Source organism: Mycteria americana, chromosome 4 (genome assembly GCF_035582795.1).
Source record: "Mycteria americana isolate JAX WOST 10 ecotype Jacksonville Zoo and Gardens chromosome 4, USCA_MyAme_1.0, whole genome shotgun sequence".
Taxonomy (NCBI): Eukaryota; Metazoa; Chordata; class Aves; order Ciconiiformes; family Ciconiidae; genus Mycteria; species Mycteria americana.
Genome location: NC_134368.1, coordinates 36,796,007 through 36,814,666, shown reverse-complemented (window position 1 = coordinate 36,814,666; position 18,660 = coordinate 36,796,007). Strand labels below are relative to the sequence as shown.

General features: G+C 41.3%; 1 protein-coding gene across 4 annotated transcripts in view; it reads left to right on the top strand.

The window, feature by feature from the left end:
* FAM149A (family with sequence similarity 149 member A) overlaps nucleotides 1-18,113 on the top strand; it is a 38,757-nt gene extending 20,644 nt beyond the window's left edge. For 3 of the 4 annotated variants that reach the window (XM_075500194.1, XM_075500193.1, XM_075500191.1), the window contains 12 exons: nucleotides 2,495-2,627; nucleotides 4,105-4,247; nucleotides 6,519-6,644; nucleotides 6,800-6,976; nucleotides 8,814-9,004; nucleotides 10,473-10,627; nucleotides 13,557-13,660; nucleotides 13,888-14,115; nucleotides 14,434-14,551; nucleotides 15,335-15,475; nucleotides 15,867-15,945; nucleotides 16,767-18,112. In XM_075500194.1, coding sequence (XP_075356309.1) covers nucleotides 4,162-4,247; nucleotides 6,519-6,644; nucleotides 6,800-6,976; nucleotides 8,814-9,004; nucleotides 10,473-10,627; nucleotides 13,557-13,660; nucleotides 13,888-14,115; nucleotides 14,434-14,551; nucleotides 15,335-15,475; nucleotides 15,867-15,945; nucleotides 16,767-16,840 — 1,479 coding nt within the window. In that variant the 5' untranslated portion in view covers nucleotides 2,495-2,627; nucleotides 4,105-4,161 and the 3' untranslated portion in view covers nucleotides 16,841-18,112. Of the gene's footprint in view, nucleotides 1-2,494; nucleotides 2,628-4,104; nucleotides 4,248-6,518; nucleotides 6,645-6,799; nucleotides 6,977-8,813; nucleotides 9,005-10,472; nucleotides 10,628-13,556; nucleotides 13,661-13,887; nucleotides 14,116-14,433; nucleotides 14,552-15,334; nucleotides 15,476-15,866; nucleotides 15,946-16,766 lie in introns of all 4 variants that reach the window. The other variant, XM_075500192.1, reaches the window with a different exon arrangement.
* Nucleotides 18,114-18,660: the final 547 nt, after the last annotated feature.

Sequence of the window (18,660 nt, the reverse complement as noted above, 5' to 3'; positions counted from 1 at the left end):
TTGAACCTCATGAGGTCCACATAGGCCCACTTCTCCAGCTTGTCCAGGTCCCTCTGGATGACATCCCGTCCTTCTGGCGTGTCAACTGCACCACTCAGCTTGGTGTCATCTGCAAACTTGCTGAGGGTGCACTCGATCTTGCTGTCAATGTCATTGATGAAAATATTGAACAGCACTGGTCCCAGTACGGACCCCTGAGGGACACCACTCACCACTGATCTCCATCTGGACATTGAGCTGTTGACCGCTACCCTCTGGATGCGACCATCCAACCAATTCCTTATCCACTGAACAGTCCACCCATCAAGTCCATATCTCTCCAATTCAGAGAGAAGGATGTTGTGGGGGACCGTGTCAAAGGCTTTACAGAAGTCCAGATAGATGACATCCAATGCTTTTCCCTTGTCCACTGATGTGGTAACTCCCTCGTAGAAGGCCACTAGGTTGGTCAGACAGGACTTGCCCTTGGTGAAGCCATGCTGGCTGTCTCTAATCACCTTCCTGTCCTCCATGTGCTCTAGCATAGCTTCTAGGAGGATCTGTTCCATGATCTTCCCAGGCACAGAGGTGAGGCTGGCAGGTCGGTAGTTCCCAGGGTCATCCTTTCTACCCTTTTTAAAGATGGGCACAATGTTTCCCTTCTTCCAGTCACCAGGGACTTCACCTGACTGCCATGACTTTTCAAATATCATGGAGAGTGGCTTGGCAACTACATGAGACAATTCCCTCAGGACTCTGGGATGCATCTCATCAGGTCCCATAGACTTATTATGTTCAGGTTCCTCAGGTGGTCACGAACCTGATCTTCCCTTACAGTGGGAGGGGCTTTACCCCCCTGGTCCCCAACATGTTGTCCATTGACTCGGGAGGGGTGAGGAGAGCAGTTGCCAGAGAAGACTGAAGCAAAAAAGTCATTGAGTGCCTCAGCCTTCTCGTTGTCTGTTGATATTAGGTCACCATTCTTGTTCATCAGTGGAGGTACGCTTTCTTTAACTTTCCTTTTCTGGTTGATATACCTGTAGAAGCCCTTCTTGTTATTCTTTGCATGCCTTGCCAAGTTCAGCTCCAGCTGTGCATTGGCCTTCCTGACCCCATCCCTACACAAGCAGGCAGCGTCCCTATACTCTTCCCAGGTTACCTGTCCCTGCTTCCACTGCCTGTGCAGTTCCCTCTTGCTCTTTAGTTTGACCAGCATGTCTCGACTCAGCCATGCTGGTCTCTTCCCTTCCTTGCCTCATTTGCTGCATCTGGGGACTGAGAGCTCTTGTGCTTTATGGAAAGCATCCATAAAGATCTGCCAGCTCTGTTCTGCTCCCTTGTCCCTGAGGCCCGTTTCCCAGGGGGTCCTACTAACTAACTCCTTGAAGAGCTGGAAGTTTGCTTTCCTAAAATTTAGGGTCCTGACAATACTCCTTGCCTGTCCCATATCCCTCAGGACTGTGAAGTCCACCAATGCGTGATCACTACAGCCTAGGCTGCCTCCAATCTTGACATTGCTGATGAGCTCACTTGCATTGGTGACCATCAGGTCCAGTATCACATCCCCTTGGGTAGGGGTGTCTATTACCTGGGTTAAGAAGTTGTCCTCAATGCACTCCAGGAGTCTCCCAGATTGCCTACAGCTCGCCGTTCTACTTGACCTAACCCATTGTTTAGAGGGTTTGAACTTTACTCCTGGTTTGTGTTATGGTTTTGCATATTTTTAAGGCATAGTGAAGGGCACCGATTAAGCCTGGAAGGGAAGTCAGACTTCATGGTTAAATGCAAATAATGCTCACCAGTGTTGCAGGTCAGTTAACTTTCAAGATGTTTCATTTGAGTTGGCACTGGTTAGGATTTGCCTGGCCTGCACATCTGACTGCCCTTGCTTTCACCACATCCCAGCGTGGATGGTAGCTGGCAGGGACCAGCTAGAGCTTCCTGAGAGCTAGAATCCCAGAGCTCAAGGTTTAAAGCACCAGGTCTAACAGCATAAAAGACATTGTGTACAGATATGTAATGCAATGCTGCTTGAAACAGTTGTAGAGGTGTTATGCTCAGTTTTGCATAATTTTCTTGTGATTGCTTCTAATAGAGGTAAAGAAGGCTTATGTTATCTTTAATGTATGGTTTTGATGTGCCCATTAGCTGAACTGGAGAAATCAAAATAATTGTTACAGGTGGAAATGCTTGGGGTGTGTGTGTATATATGTGTGGTTATATTCTAGAGTGCCCTTACTATTGCAGTGATATACATATATATAAAAGCGTAATGCTGTAGAAGGAATTGCCTTTAAGGCAGTAAATGGTACAAATAGGAGCATGTACTCATTGCACTCTACTTAAAAACATACATTTGCAACTCTTCACATCGATCCTAACAGCATGTCCTGAAAATCTTGCATCCGGCAGGTATATGTATCACTGTCCATTTATGTGATCAGTTGTGTTATTTTTAAAATGTTTATACAGAAAACTATTGTGTTCTTCATTTTAACTTTTCTTCTTTTCACAGTGAAACACTTTCATCACTTTCATCTAGTGGTTGTACAACACCCACAGAGTTGAATAATTCTTGGTCTGGAATAAACAGCTATACTACTGGTTTGTCTACTGAAAGAAGTTCAGTTTACTCCTGGAGGGATGATGTGCGTCACAGAAACTTTTACAGTACACTTTAGCTAAATATTGTAGAACAGATTAATTTTTAGAGAAAATGGACATGCAGCACATTCCTGTAGAAGTTAACCACTTTCATTCATTATAGCCTAATAATTAAGTATGTTACTTGAATATTTAAAAAATAGTTCTGTTTGCAAGCTGATATCAGTGCAACTGATGTGTAACAAAGAAAAATGGAATAAAAATATGAAATGATGAAATTTGGGGAAAAAAACCCCTGTTTTACCAAAGAAGGTAGGCTTAGGTTTCTGAGTCCAAGAGAGTGATAAAATATGTGTTTTCAAATACTGCATAATGCAGGCAGTGTCTAAATTGAACTATTCTCAATGTTTTGAGTCATAAAATACCTTCATGAGCATGCACGTAAATGTCCCAGTCTGAGTAATATTTAGCGCTTACCTAAGCTCAGTTCTGTTTTGTAGATGATGCAGAGAGAGGTTAAGCCTGCTAGGGAGGCTGACCTCTGAGGCGTGCCTGGTGCAGGGTGGCAGCATTGAATAAATCCAAAAGCATTTTGGTCACTGCCACTTTCATTTTAAAAAGCCATCCATTGCCGGTAGTGGTAGTTCTGCCATACCTTTTGCATAACATCCTAACCTTTAGGGTACTGACCCCATCTGTCGCTTCCAGCCCTCCAGGAGAAAACCTGACCCTGGATCATACAGTAACCTGGGTGAGAGTTACTTTCCCATTCCTTTTCAGTGTGATCCCTTCTGTAGCCTGAAGTGGTTGGGGCACTCAGCTGGAAGTGAACAGATGTGATTTGGGCCATGAGTATTATCACTTTTTTCTGTGTTTCCAAGTGTCTAATATCAAGTGGCCAAATATCATTATGAACAGTGCCCCAGCTGAGGAACCCTCAGCCAAGTGCTCATTTCCACATCACTGGATAAAGTCAGGCTCTTCCCTGCTACCTTCCCTGCACTCGCCCGTTTCTGGTTGCACTGAGCTGTAGCTTCAGTGAAGAGGTGTGGAAGGCCATTTCTTACACTGAGGGATGTTTCCTAACCACCAGACTATGTCATGCAGAGAGAAGGTGTGCCCTCTCGGCCCTCTTAGCTGTTTTACTCGGAAAGGAAAAGTGCTACTCAAAAGAGCAGGCAGCTTTGGTGCCGTGGGTCGCAGTGGTGCAACGTGCATGCTTCACTCCATGTTGGAGCAGGGAGGGAGCCAGGCATCCAGACACCTTATAACTGGTGTTTTCTGTTGGCTAATACTAGACAGCTAGTTCCTTTTTGCTAAATCACCTTGCTCAGGCCAGCTACCTGGGTTTCTTTTTGCACTGCAGCATATAAATTGTGTCTCCAAAATAGGTAATCTGAAGATCCATTCTGAGATGCTCAGCCAAATCAGTCCAAGTTGTCCTGTTGTTTAAATATTGTGCGTTTTTAATATAAATATGTATGCATATTTGCTAACAACTATTAATTTTATAATATGTAGGAATTTGATAAAGCCAACACACAGAGAGTGCATCAGTTATTTTGGGAGATTGATGAAATGCTCTTTGAAGGAAAAGTGACCTCCCAAACTCAGAGCCTGCAGGCAGAATGTGCAGACTGGGTTGAACAATTTCCTCATCTAAGGTAAGGAAATTTCTTGCTGGTACTAGTTTTAAGCAGTTACCACTCTAATTTCAACTTTTGGGGTACACTCGTATGAATTGCTCTTGATGTATGGCATCAGTAACATCTTTGCATTCAAATCTGGATCTCTGGGACTGAGCTGTGCCATAGCTATGCAGTAAGTCTGGGTGGTGGTGCACTAGCAGCTAATGCTCTTTATTTTGCTTAATACAATGATTGCAGACTAAGATACTTTAGCAGGATGTAATGAGAAAATAATAATGCACCATTTTCCTAATGACTTTTTCTAAATAAAGAGTATATCTTGTAAAGAAATATCTTTTTTTATTTTTTACTGTAAGTGAAGACATACTGTGAAATTCCAAGAAATTCAGTGTTAATTCTGTTACTGATTCTTCTAAAAAGAAATGAAAAATGAAGGCGACCACATGCTTCACATATACTGCACAGCCATAATGTCTTCCTAGGCTATGTAAATCACTGTAAACCAATGTGTGATATTAACCTGGCAATAACTAGTTGAACAGATACAAAATGCATACGTGATTAATGAGAATTGTTCTGCATAGACGTGCAAAATGTCTAGGCAGCCTGATGACTGCTTCTAATAACACAGGGGACAGAAGTCAGTGTTGCGCTGCGTTGTACTGTCCTGCCTTCATAAATGATGGGGTGTCATTCTTAGTGAGGTGTCGTGGCTCTCAGCTATTCTAAACAGACACACATGTCTCTATCTTCTAGTCCATAGTTTGTTAACACCATTAAAAAGAATGCTGTCAGTTACTGTGGTGTGCTTTCAATGCTTTTAGATAATTTGCAGAGGCTTGTTACTAGTAAATATAAACTAAAATCAACTAACAAAGCTTGTCATACTTTGTCAGGAACAAGAGCGAATTGTTAAATAAAACTGAGGCAATTTTCCCTAGCATTAAGGCATGCTTTGCCTTTTTTAGATACTGTAAAAATGAATAGCACATGCATAAAGTGGAGACAGTTTTTTGTGCTGTGTAATTCATTCAAAATATTAAGTCATTTCACTATATTTTCAGACTATTTTCACTAGGTGGAATTTTTTTAAGTAAGTGATTCCCTGTACTTAAGATTTTCTGATTCAAATCTAATGCTGGCAATACCAACCAAGTCCAAGAGGTTGAAAGCGAATTGAAGAAATCTGGGAGCTCTCTGTCATTTGGTACTAAGGGATGTGGTACATCCTGTGGTTTAAAAATGAAAATAACTTTTTTTCTTCTTCTTCTTAAGCTTAAACAAAACTCAGTTTGTGTTGACTAGCTACTTGAAAGAATAGCTTCTGGGATGCCAGATTTATTTCTGAGAGTTGTGCTTCAAAGAGCTCGCTGGCTGTCCTTTTTTTTCAATTTGTAAAACAGCTATGTCGATACATGAATACTTAGCTCGGCATGTGGGAATAAATATACTTGAGAACTGTCATCAATAAGAGAAAGATCAGATCTGTTTAAAGAGAAAGCTTTTTGTTCTTGCCTTACAAAATAAAAAGTAAAAAAGACTATTGCTTAGAGCCTCATGTGGCATAAAGTACTGTTTTGTGAAGGGTAGTCTCAAGAAAGTGTGTTCAGGTGAGTCTGAACATTGCTGCTTGCACTACAGCTGCAACTGGCAAATTCTTTTGAGATCCCTTGTGAATTCTAGTGAAACACGGTTCAGTAAGCAGTCATTGTTATTTACCTGTAGTGTGTTCAGTAATTATTTTATAGGGTAATTTGGGTACATTTAAATGGGGTTGCTTTTACCTTTTCTCTCTGTCTCTGTGCATTATGCATGTTGGATTTTGTGCATTTTCTGAACATTAATTCTAGTCTTAACTATCCGTGTAGACATTTTGGATTACGACTTCTCATATTGATGGATACTGGAGTTGGATAAGTGAAGTCATAGCAGATGTTGTTTGTCTTCTGCATCTATTGTTAAACATTTCTTACAGAGTTTTGATAAGAAAGGAAGTGTGTTTACTTTATCAGCCTTTAGAACAATCTAACAAGTTTGACTATTTGATCTTAAAAATTATAAGCTAGAATCTCATCCTGCGTAAATCAGCTTAACTTTAATGACTTAAATACTAGGCGGTGTTAATGTATTACTCAAGGCCCTGGCCCCTCCATAAATTGCTTTTTCAAAGCAAATGTAAGGTGTGCTTTCTCATTGCCTACTGTTTGCAGGTATTTGTATTCTTGATATGTGCATAGGGAGCAGATTTCCATCCAAGATATCACTCACTCTCTCCTTTTTATTCAGGGTTCTAGGAAAGCAGGTCCTGTTGCTGAAGGATGAAGGCTTTCAGCATTTTCAGAGCAGAAGTGATACCTCTGTGGATACCAAGTGTTTACCTGGCCTCCGTGAATGTACTAGTAATATAAAAGAGTATGTTCATTTTCTTAAGTTTTCTTTTTGGTCTTCCCTCTTCAGAAATATGTACAAATATTACTTTTGTATTACTGAAACATTTCAGTAAAATGAAATATGCATTTTCTTCTTTCTTTGAATATTTAATTCTCATTTTGTTGATTTTTTTTCAGGCTCTGCATTTCAGGCTCTAAACTGATCCCAAGAGCATCTCCAATACATAAATCACTAGATTCAAGTTCCACTAGGATTTCTGCCTCTGACTCATCCGTGTATTCATTCCTGGAAGAAGAAATCTATGATATGGATGGAAAAATAGAAGAATATCTTGCCTTTGACAACAGGGATCTGTAAATAACAGATATGTATTTTTGAAGAAAATAATGAAAACTTATCAGTGAGCCCAGTCAGGGTTCATAAACTGTGTTTCTCTTCTGTAAAATAGAGTTCCTTCTGTCCCTGTATTCAGTAGCACAGTGGTCAGAGCACTCACTGGGCATGTGGAAGATTAGGTATGTTGTCTTTCTAGTGGTTCAAAACTCACATCTGCCATGTGAGAGGAATGTGCCTTAACCGCTAGTTGTTTTGATATGTTTTGTGCACGGAGATTGGATAGAATGAATATTCAGAGACAGGGAGTAGAATGAAGGAATCCCTACTTCCCAGGTGAGTGCCTTGACCACCAGGTTGTTTAGGGTCATTCCACTGTACGTGCTCTCACTGTCTGTCCTAAGGAATCTTAAATTCTTTTTGTGCAGTGTGTAACAGCTTTGTGAGGAGAGGTGCGGGATACAACCTGCATTTAGAGCACTCTTGTGAGTGACAGGAGGAATGCAACTGTCATCTTGACTATGCAGCCTAGGTTTCCGACACCCCAGTTGAATGTTCCAGCAACTAGGCTACTGGGTAGAGTAAGGACCATAATGTGCTGTTTTCTAAAAGGCCTCTATGAGGGGGAAAGTTTTGTAGGACTAGTAGGGCACAAAGCATAACTCTTTGTGCCAAAGCTTGATGCATTTACAGGAAGAAGACATGGTTCTGAGAAACTGAGAAGTCAGACTGAGACCCAGGTAGACCCTTTCAGTCTTGTTTTTGAAAGAGATGGCCTGGGTGCCTACCGTTTTGGAAAGGATTAAGGATTAAGAATCCTTTTAGGAGTGAAGTATCACTTGGTTTTGCTAAGTAAGCAAACCTAATTTGGGAGAGGGACTTGACTTGAAGGTGCTCTCCTTTGTGCCTCCTTAATATGTTGTTTCTTGTTTCCTTCTCAGGATTCGATTCTGAAATATCCTATTCTCCATAACTGAAACATCAGGAGTTACAAAGCCTGATACGAAAATAGCTTGGTCATTTTATGAGTTGGACCATTCAGCCAAGTCTCAGTTGTAGTTAAGGAGTTTGCAGTCCAGTTTGAGGAAGAAGTAAAAGAAGTGACTGAGAAGAGAAAGGGAGATAGTAGAAACCAGTATGAATTTGGGATCATCCTTGAAACCTCAAAAAAATTGCATTTCCTTAGAGGGAAATATCATGGCATTTAAAAAAAGAAAAAAGTTTAAAACTTTCCTCCTAAGAAGCGTATTAGAAGACCAAGTTAGGAAATATTGCTACACTTTGCTTCCCTAGGAAGGAAGGTGGCGGGGGGGAAGTAACTGTCCACACAGTAGTGGAAGGGAAGGAGGTGAGCATAGGGCTATGGGCTCTGCTGTTCTTGTCAGGCTGCAGAAATCCTTTAAAGTTGTTTGTCTTTGATCAGTGGTGAAGTGTTGCAGATGTGTGCAGGTACACAGGATGTGATATAAAAGAAATGTTGTACGTGATAGTATAGTCATCCTGCCAAATGCAACAGACTATAGTTCCCTTATGGTAAAAAGCATAGGATTTAGTCTCAAATGACTAAGTGCCATGTATAAAGCTGTTCCTTCTAGAGCTGCACATCCTTCTGTTGTAATGCCCTGACTGGATTTTTTTAATTTTTTACCTGCAAGCAAAAGAAAAAGAAATCATTATATGTATTTGATAAGTTCTGTTCCCATAGGTACTCTGTGTGTTTGAATTTGAATTTTTTTGAGATCTACATCTGACTTGCTTTTCTTCCATATGAATGTTTCTATTCATTCAGTGTATTAGAAGGGGGAAGAAAAAAGTCAAAACCCGTGGGAATTCATTTGAATTTGCTTCCTTTATTAGAGATGATGAGAGTTGGGAACAAAAGAAAACGCGTCTTGCTGAGAAGAGGAGTAAGCGTGGCATTCCCCCTGTTTCTCCCAATGCGTGTATCAAAGATGCCGTGGCTTCTGAAGTATTTGATCATATCTGGAGCAATGTACTTGGAATATTGGAGGAACTGATTAAAAAAAATTGGGAAACTAGTATCACAGGTATTTAGTATTTTTAGATATGGTATTTATTGAATCTAACTCAGGAAAGTGATTCCCCTCCCCCCTTCCCCTTAAAGCTTGGGAAATGTGGTTATTTTAAGATAGCCATGTTGGTAGTACAGCATTATAAGATATGTAGTGCCTTGCCACGTGCATGCACACCTCCCCTCCCCCCGCGCCTAAAATAGAGACATTCCTACTATTTTTCAGGGAGTTCTGTATGAGAGGTGTTTAAAAAAAAAAAAAAAAAAAATGAAGGAAAAAAGGGAAAATGAAGACTGAAAGAGCTTCATTGCAGGAGAGCATGCTTACAAAAAAAGATACTAATCACGGGCTTGGGATGCAAATTGGTGCTGTTAGCAGGGGATCACTGATGACATGATCTGAATCTGGAACCTAGGAATCACAGTCTCCTAGTCCTCATTGTTTGAGCTTTGTTAATAAAAAGAACCCTTAGGGAGTCAGATTGTTAAAGCGAGATAGACAGCCTTGCTGACAGTGCAGGAGTTCATGAGTTTAATACAGGATGAAGAAATGGTGATGCATGCAATTTTATTTTATTTTATGTTTTTGTATTCTAACAGACTGCAGTGAGGAAACGCAAAATCTAGGAAAATTAACCAGAAGTGAAATTCTGTTTAGTGTGCATGTGTTGTCTTTGGAGGCTGAGGGAAATTTCAGTTCTTCTTTTAAAGTATTTTAAAAGGATAGTAACAGAAGAATACCTGGGGGTGGGTTTTGGAAATCACCTCAAATGTAAGGTACACTCAACCTCAAACAAAAGTCTACAACAAAGTAAGAAATGGCAAAATTTCTCAGAATACTTGCAGCATCAGAACTTAACATTTCAGGTGTTACTGAAATATAAAAGGGCTTTTCACACCACAGATGGATTGTTTAGCTCAATGTTATAGTTTAGGGAGGATAGCTTAGCAGTTTTGTGATAGGCGTGCTCTTTTATCTTTATGAAGGGCATCAGCTTATGACAAATAGATAGCTAACTGAAGTATTTTGACTAGGAATGTAAAAGAATTTGGGTTTATAATAGAAATAAGATGGTGGTATATACCCGAAATGAAACAGTATGTAGCTGCTGTCAGGCAAAGATAGGATCAATAGACTTTTTTTTTTTTCCTGTTCATCTGTTTTTTTTCTGCTTTAAAAAAAAACCTTTTGGAAATTTTGAATAACATACCAAGAGTATTTTCTTAAACAAACAACCCCCTCCAACTCTACTTGTATAGACCAACTTGTTTCTCAGTGTCAGAGAAGGCATAAACAAATGGGAAATGCTTTCACAAAAACATCATTTGTGGTAGATTTTTAAATATCACGTAAACTTAAAACTGTATGAAAGTCTGTATTAACTGTGCAGTGTAATATTGTTTGAATCTCAACAAATGATGGCTGGTAAATGTACAAAAAGCAAGTTATTTCCTGTACTTTTTTTTTTTTTTCTGTTGTGCAGAGAGTGACAAACAGGTGGAAAAACTGAAAGCTGTTACAGCAAAACTGCCACATTTGCCTGTCGTTCGTATTGCAGCAGATGTTGGGAGCGTTCCTCTTTCCAGAGGCTCTGAAGCACGAAGTGTATCTTTTGGGTCTCATTTTGTTTCCTCGCAGGTGAAAATAACTTTCTGTCAAATGGTGTTCTTTGTTCTGCTAACTTTGGACAGAGTCCTGGTTGAAGCTAGAAAAGGCTCTTTTTTTTTTTTTTTTTTTTCTCCCCCCCCCCTTCCCCCCCCCCCCCTTTTTCTCCCCCCCCCTTTTTCTCCCCCCCCCTTTTTCTCCCCCCCCCTTTTTCTCCCCCCCCTTTTTCTCCCCCCCCTTTTTCTCCCCCCCCTTTTTCTCCCCCCCCTTTTTCTCCCCCCCCTTTTTCTCCCCCCCCTTTTTCTCCCCCCCTTTTTCTCCCCCCCCTTTTCTCCCCCCCCTTTTCTCCCCCCCCTTTTCTCCCCCCCCTTTTTCTCCCCCCCCTTTTTCTCCCCCCCCTTTTTCTCCCCCCCCTTTTTCTCCCCCCCCTTTTTCTCCCCCCCCTTTTTCTCCCCCCCCTTTTTCTCCCCCCCCTTTTTCTCCCCCCCCTTTTTCTCCCCCCCCTTTTTCTCCCCCCCCTTTTTCTCCCCCCCCCTTCCCCCCCCCCTTTCCCCCCCCCCTTTCCCCCCCCCTTTTTCTCCCCCCCCTTTTTCTCCCCCCCCTTTTTCTCCCCCCCCCTTTTTCTCCCCCCCCCTTTTCTCCCCCCCCTTTTTCTCCCCCCCCTTTTTCTCCCCCCCCTTTTTCTCCCCCCCCTTTTTCTCCCCCCCCTTTTTCTCCCCCCCCTTTTTCTCCCCCCCCTTTTTCTCCCCCCCCTTTTTCTCCCCCCCCTTTTTCTCCCCCCCCTTTTTCTCCCCCCCCTTTTTCTCCCCCCCCTTTTTCTCCCCCCCCTTTTTCTCCCCCCCCTTTTTCTCCCCCCCCTTTTTCTCCCCCCCCTTTTTCTCCCCCCCCTTTTCTCCCTCCCCCCCCCTTTCTCCCTCCCCCCCCCTTTCTCCCTCCCCCCCCTTTTTCTCCCTCCCCCCCCTTTTTCTCCCTCCCCCCCTTTTTCTCCCTCCCCCCCTTTTTCTCCCTCCCCCCCTTTTTCTCCCTCCCCCCCCTTTTTCTCCCTCCCCCCCCTTTTTCTCCCTCCCCCCCCTTTTTCTCCCTCCCCCCCTTTTTCTCCCTCCCCCCCCTTTTCCCCCCCCCCCCCTTTTTCTCCCCCCCCTTTTTCTCCCCCCCCCTTTTTCTCCCCCCCCCTTTTTCCCCCCCCCCCCTCTTTTTCTCCCCCCCCCCTTTTTCTCCCCCTCCTCTTTTTTTCAAAATCAATTAGGTATACTTAAAATAAGTCCTCTCATTTAAAATGAAGGTTCATTAAATGCACATTTCTTGTTTACTATCACTTGTTCTTCTTTGGTGGTTCTTAAAGGTGCCATTTACCACTAGGATATTGCTGAAGTTGGTTTAAAAAAACCCCACTTGTTAGACTGTATTCTGTCCTTAGAGAATAATTCTGCTTTTATTATGGTCCAGTCATTTCCTCTTGGTAGAATTAAGAAAACAAATGAGGCTCTTCCCTGGACTGCAGGGATGTGAAGTTGCAACTTAAAGTGCTTTACTCGCAACCCTGTGAGTTTCAGGCTCACTCATTCCTTTTCATTTCCTTTGCCTCTTGAAAAAGGGGACTCTGCTGTACGTCCACCAGCATGCTGGCTCTAGGCCTTATCTGTCTTTGTGGAAGCTTGTGTTTGTATTTATAAAATGCCCTTTTTTGTCCTGCTTGTTGCCTCCTCCCTCTGTCCCGTGGCTCCTGTTTTGCACATTTTTTCTTTTCCAGCCACTGATTCTGGTTTTTTCCCTCCTTGTCTCCCTCTGTTCAGTTCAAGCAACTTCATTCTATTTTGTCTCCTCTTTTTCCCTGCTTGCTAGGTAGCGAGATGAGAAACATGGAAGAGAGAGCACAGCAGTCTTGGTGCTCCCTGCTGGCACACCTGGTTCTGTAGTGGTCATAGAATCATAGAATCGTTTAGGTTGGTAAAGACCTTTAAGATCATAAAGTCCAGCCATTAACCTAGCACTGCCAAGTCCACCACTAAACCATGCCCCTAAGCACCACATCTACATGTCTTTTAAATACCTCCAGGGATGATGACTCCACCGCTTCCCTGGGCAGCCTGTTCCAATGCTTGACAACCCTTTCGGTGAAGAAATTTTTCCTAATATCCAGTCTAAACCTCCCTTGGCGCAACTTGAGGCCATTTCCTCTCGTCCTATCAGTTGTTACCTGGGAGAAGAGACCGACCCCCACCTCTCTACAACCTCCTTTCAGGTAGTTGTAGAGAGCGATAAGGTCTCCCCTCAGCCTCCTTTTCTCCAGACTAAACAACCCCATTTCCCTCAGCCGCTCCTCATCAGACTTGTGCTCCAGACCCTTCACCAGCTTCATTGCCCTTCTCTGGACACGCTCCAGCTCCTCAATGTCTCTCTTGTAGCAAGGGAGCCAAAACTGAACACAGTATTCGAGGTGCGGCCTCACCAGTGCCGAGTACAGGGGCACGATCACTTCCCTACTCCTGCTGGCCACGCTATTTCTGATACAAGCCAGGATGCCATTGGCCTTCTTGGCCACCTGGGCACACTGCTGGCTCATGTTCAGCCAGCTGTCAACTAACTGAACTGCTGAACTGTCTTGTCCCAGCAGCCAGAAGAAGTAAAATGCTTAGATAAGTAATGCTCAGAATCTGTGCCCCTGGGCTGGACTGTGCTGAGGGAAAATGGAAACTTTGGAGAACTGAACTCTGACTTCAACTGAAACGTATATTACAAATTGAGTTGCAATTCAGTAACTAAGTTACCCAAGTTCTGTTGGTAAGAGTCTGTTTAAAATAAGCAAAGCAACGTATTTGCCTTATCTACTACTGATAAATCTACTAAACCATCTTAAGAGAAACTTTTCTAAGAAACAAGTGAAATATCTCCTAACTATGGGCTTTTTGAGGTCTTCCTTCCAAAAAGGTAAAGTTTAATACGTATTTGTTGCTTTTACTAGGTCCACCGTTTCTCCAGCAACTTCTGTAATGATTTGAATGGTGTGATGACAATTCAAGCAAAACCACTCCAACAGAGGCATGCTGCCACAGTAGAAAAAACACAGTAGGTGTTGGTATTGACATTTTCAAAATGCGGTGTAATTCATATTATGTAAAAGATGTTTAGCAGTTATAAAAAGGCAATAAGAAGGCAGTCATCTCCTTTGTGTGTATCATTGATGTGACAATGATTTGTAGAGGTTGCAATGACACTCTTAAGAAATCCTTTTACTTTTTTTTTTTTCCCCTTCATCCTCATTCACTATCTCGTTCTCCTTCCTTTTTCCCTAGGAATGAGCAAGAAGACAAACAGCATAGCATTGCCTCCAGTGCTCCAAATTCAGTGCACACTAGGTTGGGGAGAATTGCTGATAACAGTGTTCTCTCATCGTCTCGGGTACTGCTGGCATCTTCTAGGAAGCTACCAAGCCATCGTAGGTTACCTTCTCTCACTTCTGACCAACTCTCCTCAAAAGCTCCTAATATGTACAATGATGAAATCCTTAGGGGGACTAAATTGTGAGTTTTTTCATTTTTTTCTTTGCTTTCCTCAGAACTTTACTGCAATTTCACCAGTGAAGGATTTTGCAAAATACTTGAGAACTAATCCGAGATTTATTATTGATTCTAGAATTCAGAGAGAAAAAGAAAGCAAGCAGAACCGTGTTTTTTGAGGAGAGGCATTTGTTTTAATTTTTTGTTGCTGTATTAGGTGCTGTTACTTTCTGTAGCTGAGCTCTATAAAAAAAAATGTACTGCTCAATACTTTCATATTACTTCAGTGAAGAAGTCTTTAATATGATTTTTCCTAAAAGAGGAATCCTTAAAATTCTGTAGGGGTGCCAGCTCGGATCGTTTATCTTCTGCTTGTGCATCTACGGCCCGGATCAAGTTACCACCAATAAACTCAGAGGCTGTTGAACAATCTCTTCCAGTACCTCGATTGCAGAGCTCTGTAAGTTGTGTTCATTTTTGTACTGGTGAAGAACTTCAAGCTATTTGGAAATAAATTGCTCTGTGTCACTGTTTGAAATGAGCAATTTTACAGTTTGTGTTGGTTCGTATTTAATACATGGTCTTTAGCATGCTAATGTTTGTTACGTTGGGGTACCATTAGAATGCAAGAGAAGCCAGTTTAAAACCTCAGGTCACAAACAGATCATGATGGTAAGACTTTCCTCTAAAAACAGAAAAAACTCTTTTTAAAAAAAGAAAAGAGAAAAACAACCAAACAACCAGATAGTAACCTTGCACTTACATGCGTCTGGATTTAAATAGCTCTTTTCAGTGTTTTATTCACTAATGTTAGGTTATAAGAAGTAGAAAATTATGCTGACTGAAGTAGAAAAGGATACTGACTGAAAAAAAAGATAAATCTTATTGATACTGGCCTATTTTTGAAGGATCGGGAAGTAATAAATCACCACAATGAAAGTAAATTGACATTTTGATATTATTTTGTTTCTGAATAATATTTTGAATTGAGACACATGTAAAGTCTATTATTGTTATTATTTTAATTAATATAAACCTTTGGGGATTGTAGACTAATATTAGGGAACAGTCTCAAATCTCTTTGAAAAACCTGAGTTACCCTTAAGTGACCTTAAATCAGTGCTTTTGGTTAGTGAAAATATATTTTTCTTTTTCTTCTCTTGTGGTTTTTTTTGGATGACAACGGAAAAATTGTTATTTTAACCAATTCAATTGCTGCATTTGCTCTTTTTAATTCTCTCAGCATCGAGGACGATATGCTCATAGCAGAGTGTCAAGTGCAGTGCCTGGCAGTACAGAGCAACGGCCACTCAGAGAAAGAACTGTTATTATTGATCAATTTTCAAGGCCCAACACAACTCATACATTCAGGGTATGTTACAATGTAAGTATAGAGACATGGAAAAATAAAGACGCTTCCGTTCATGCCCGCTGTTGTTGATCTACAGAAGGTCTCATTTACTGGGTCTCTCCTGATTTCTGATGTAGAGGGATTCCTGCTACCTGTAGAGAGGAGGATGGTAAAAGGCTTTGGGAGGGTGTGGGACCTTGAAAAGCAGGACTAGTGTATGAGGAAGAGATTTTTTTCCAAGTCTGTGCATCGAACAGTACCTTTGAGGGTGCCTGTGCACTAGAAGTGTACAGGTTTAGACTGCTTGGAGCTTTGCAGCTTGGTAGGACTCACTCTGCTGAACTAGATCGTAAAAATTGTAATCACACCATTTCAGTAGATAAGCATACCATACTAGCTAATACTACATCTTTCCTTTTTACAGACAGACACACCTCAGAAGAGATCACTGACTCCCATGGATTTTGCTAACCACAGAGGGACAGGTCAAGGATTTTTAATAGGTAGGCAAAGTAGAAATCGCTTGGAAGGCAAAAGGCCAACAAAACCTATTAACCCATAGTGCAGTCAAGAAGTAAAGTGCTCAGGGAGAGCCATCTCGGCATAAAAGAACAGGTGTGCTTGGCAGGATCTTTTGAGTTTGGTTTTGAAGTTTCTTCTCACTTGGTCTGAGATAGCCCTAACTCTGACTATTAGGAACCCTGCAAAGCTTCTTTTTGTTTTTGTGACGTGGAAGGAAAAGGATTCCCCTTCATCTTAAGTTTTTTTGTTTGTTAAGATTTCAGCATATTTACAATTATGGCAAGAGTATGTGGTGTACAGGCTAGATGTTTTGCAGCTGCTAGAGTAGCAACACAAATACATGCTTGTGAACTGTTTCATGACATAAATTTTATTTTAGCCCCCATATACAATCACCAAATTAGTAAACCTTTTATGCGGGGAAAAATAAAATTGAAAATGTGCATTTTTAACATAAGTATAAAGCTCTCTTAAATAAAAAAAATCAACATTGATTTGCAGTTATGTCTTCCATTTATAACACCGAAAAAGAGAGCAGCCCTACGTGGCTTGCTTAGTTCCGTTGTTACAATAAAGCTGACTAGGTAGTGCCTGAGGTATTTGTACATAACCTTTATTTGTTTGGAAGTTCCTTGAGTTTAAATAATTATATGATTGGCATAATTATATAAAAGGTGATGTAAGAATAAGGGCAGGTTAGCAAACATTGATCTGAGCAGGCTGATGGAAGTAACTCATACGTAATCGTGGAGTGTCTTTCAGATTCTACCACAATTAACAAACAACGTTTTATCTTTTCTAGGCTCACAGCATTACTACAGATCCTTTCAGAGAAATCCTCCAACCTCAAGGAAGAGATTTCAGATTGCTTCTTAACCCAGCTTAGGAAGAAACTGAAACTCCCTGCACTGAATGGAAGACTAAAGTGCTAAATTTGCCAGCTAGTATCTTGTGTAACAAAGAACACGTGCAGTATGCGGGTTTCTGCTGAGCCTTGCAATCCTCAGGATGCCTGCATTGCCTTCTTTTAAAGTTGTCTGACCAGAGGTTAGATTAAAAATTAGAGCAAAATGAAATAAATGGTTGAGGTGTCTGTCCTGTTTGCAGAGTCAAGATGGCTGCTGCTGCACTTTCTTCTCAGGCATTCCTCCTTTTTCCGTCTTTCCTTAGGGAATTGTTATTCTACCTATAGAAGCAAGTAAGTTATGTTTAGGCCATGATGTCCTGTTCCCACTTTTTCATGTTTCCTCAGTGTTAAAGATGTTCTAGTCTATCCAAACCTCAGTCATATATAAAATTTATACTTTTAAACAGGAGTTTGTGGTATCTCCTCTTTAACTGCTGTTTTAACATTTCTCAGTTTTTCAGTCTGTCTGGTTATTGTAGTTGCTCTCTTGTAAATATTGTCTGTCCCTACTTTTTCTTCTTCCTTTAATTCTTTTCACATGGAATTCATTAATTTTGTCTACTTACGCTGTTCTAATAATCAGTAACTATGGGAACTTCTGGGATAAACTTTGTTTACAGGAAGCAATGTTTTCCCTGCCAGGCCAAATAAGTTTATGGTTGCTGAGCAATTGAACCTGCATGCTAACAACTTGGTAAGACCGTTCCCACTTCTTGAGATTTCTTATAAAATATTGCCTGTTACTGTACAAATTAATCATATTTTGAAATATCCAAGCCTTCAAAGTTTTAACATGAAAATATGTACTTAACTGATGAAAACATTACTTCATACCTCTTTGTGTAGGCCCAAATGGGAAGGTCAAAGAGGCGATTGGGATTGCATTCTGCCCAGAGATCACAGCCCTGATCAGGTCCCTGGCTATTAGTACTGTGTGCGTTTGCAGTCAGGGATTCCTCCTTCCATCAGAGAGCCAGCAGTTTAAGTAGATGTGGTTGAAGAGCTGTTGAAGGGGAAAGGGAGGAGGAAAAAAATTGTGCAGTTAAGAATAGAATCAGTTTATTCTACTTGGGAACTAATACCAGTTCTCCTCACTTCTTTTTACGAATGTTCAAGGATTGGTAATCCAAGGCAAAGCATTTGTAATGTATATTTTATATCTGTACTGTTAATCAGACTTCTGGTTTTTGTAAATGGTCATCAAGCACTGCATTCTTTTTAGTAAATGAAAGCATTTTTAAATTATTTCCTGGCTTAGTATTTTTCTCCTTTGGCTACACTAAGTTTACTCACTGGTGATATTATGGTACAGTTATCTGAGAAAGCACAATGCTTTTGCTTTGGAGTTGCACGTCCAGTTCATACAGTTGCAGGTCAATTTGATGCATTTTTTTTCAGAAATCTCAGGTCAAAGATGACATAACGTTCAAAATTCACATTTAAGTCTTCTTCAGCGGTGTGTCCAAAATATACTTTTGCTCTCGTGGGTGCTCCCTCCTGTACTATATAGACATTGACAAGAATGCAGAGAAATGGTGGCAAAATGTGTCCCTTCCCATCTTGTGGCACTTCATGGCAACCCAGATCTTACACTGTGGACTAAATGAAAAGATGAATATGCGCTGGTTTGGTTCTGTAACGGCAGAAGCGGGAACCACACAGTGAAGAGTGTTCATCATCCGGCACTTTGTGAAAGAGGGAAGATTGCTGACCTCTGCGAAGCGACGGAGCTCAGTCACGGGATTTCTGAATGGAGAGAAGAGCAGAGTGACAAGCATCTGCTTCTGCA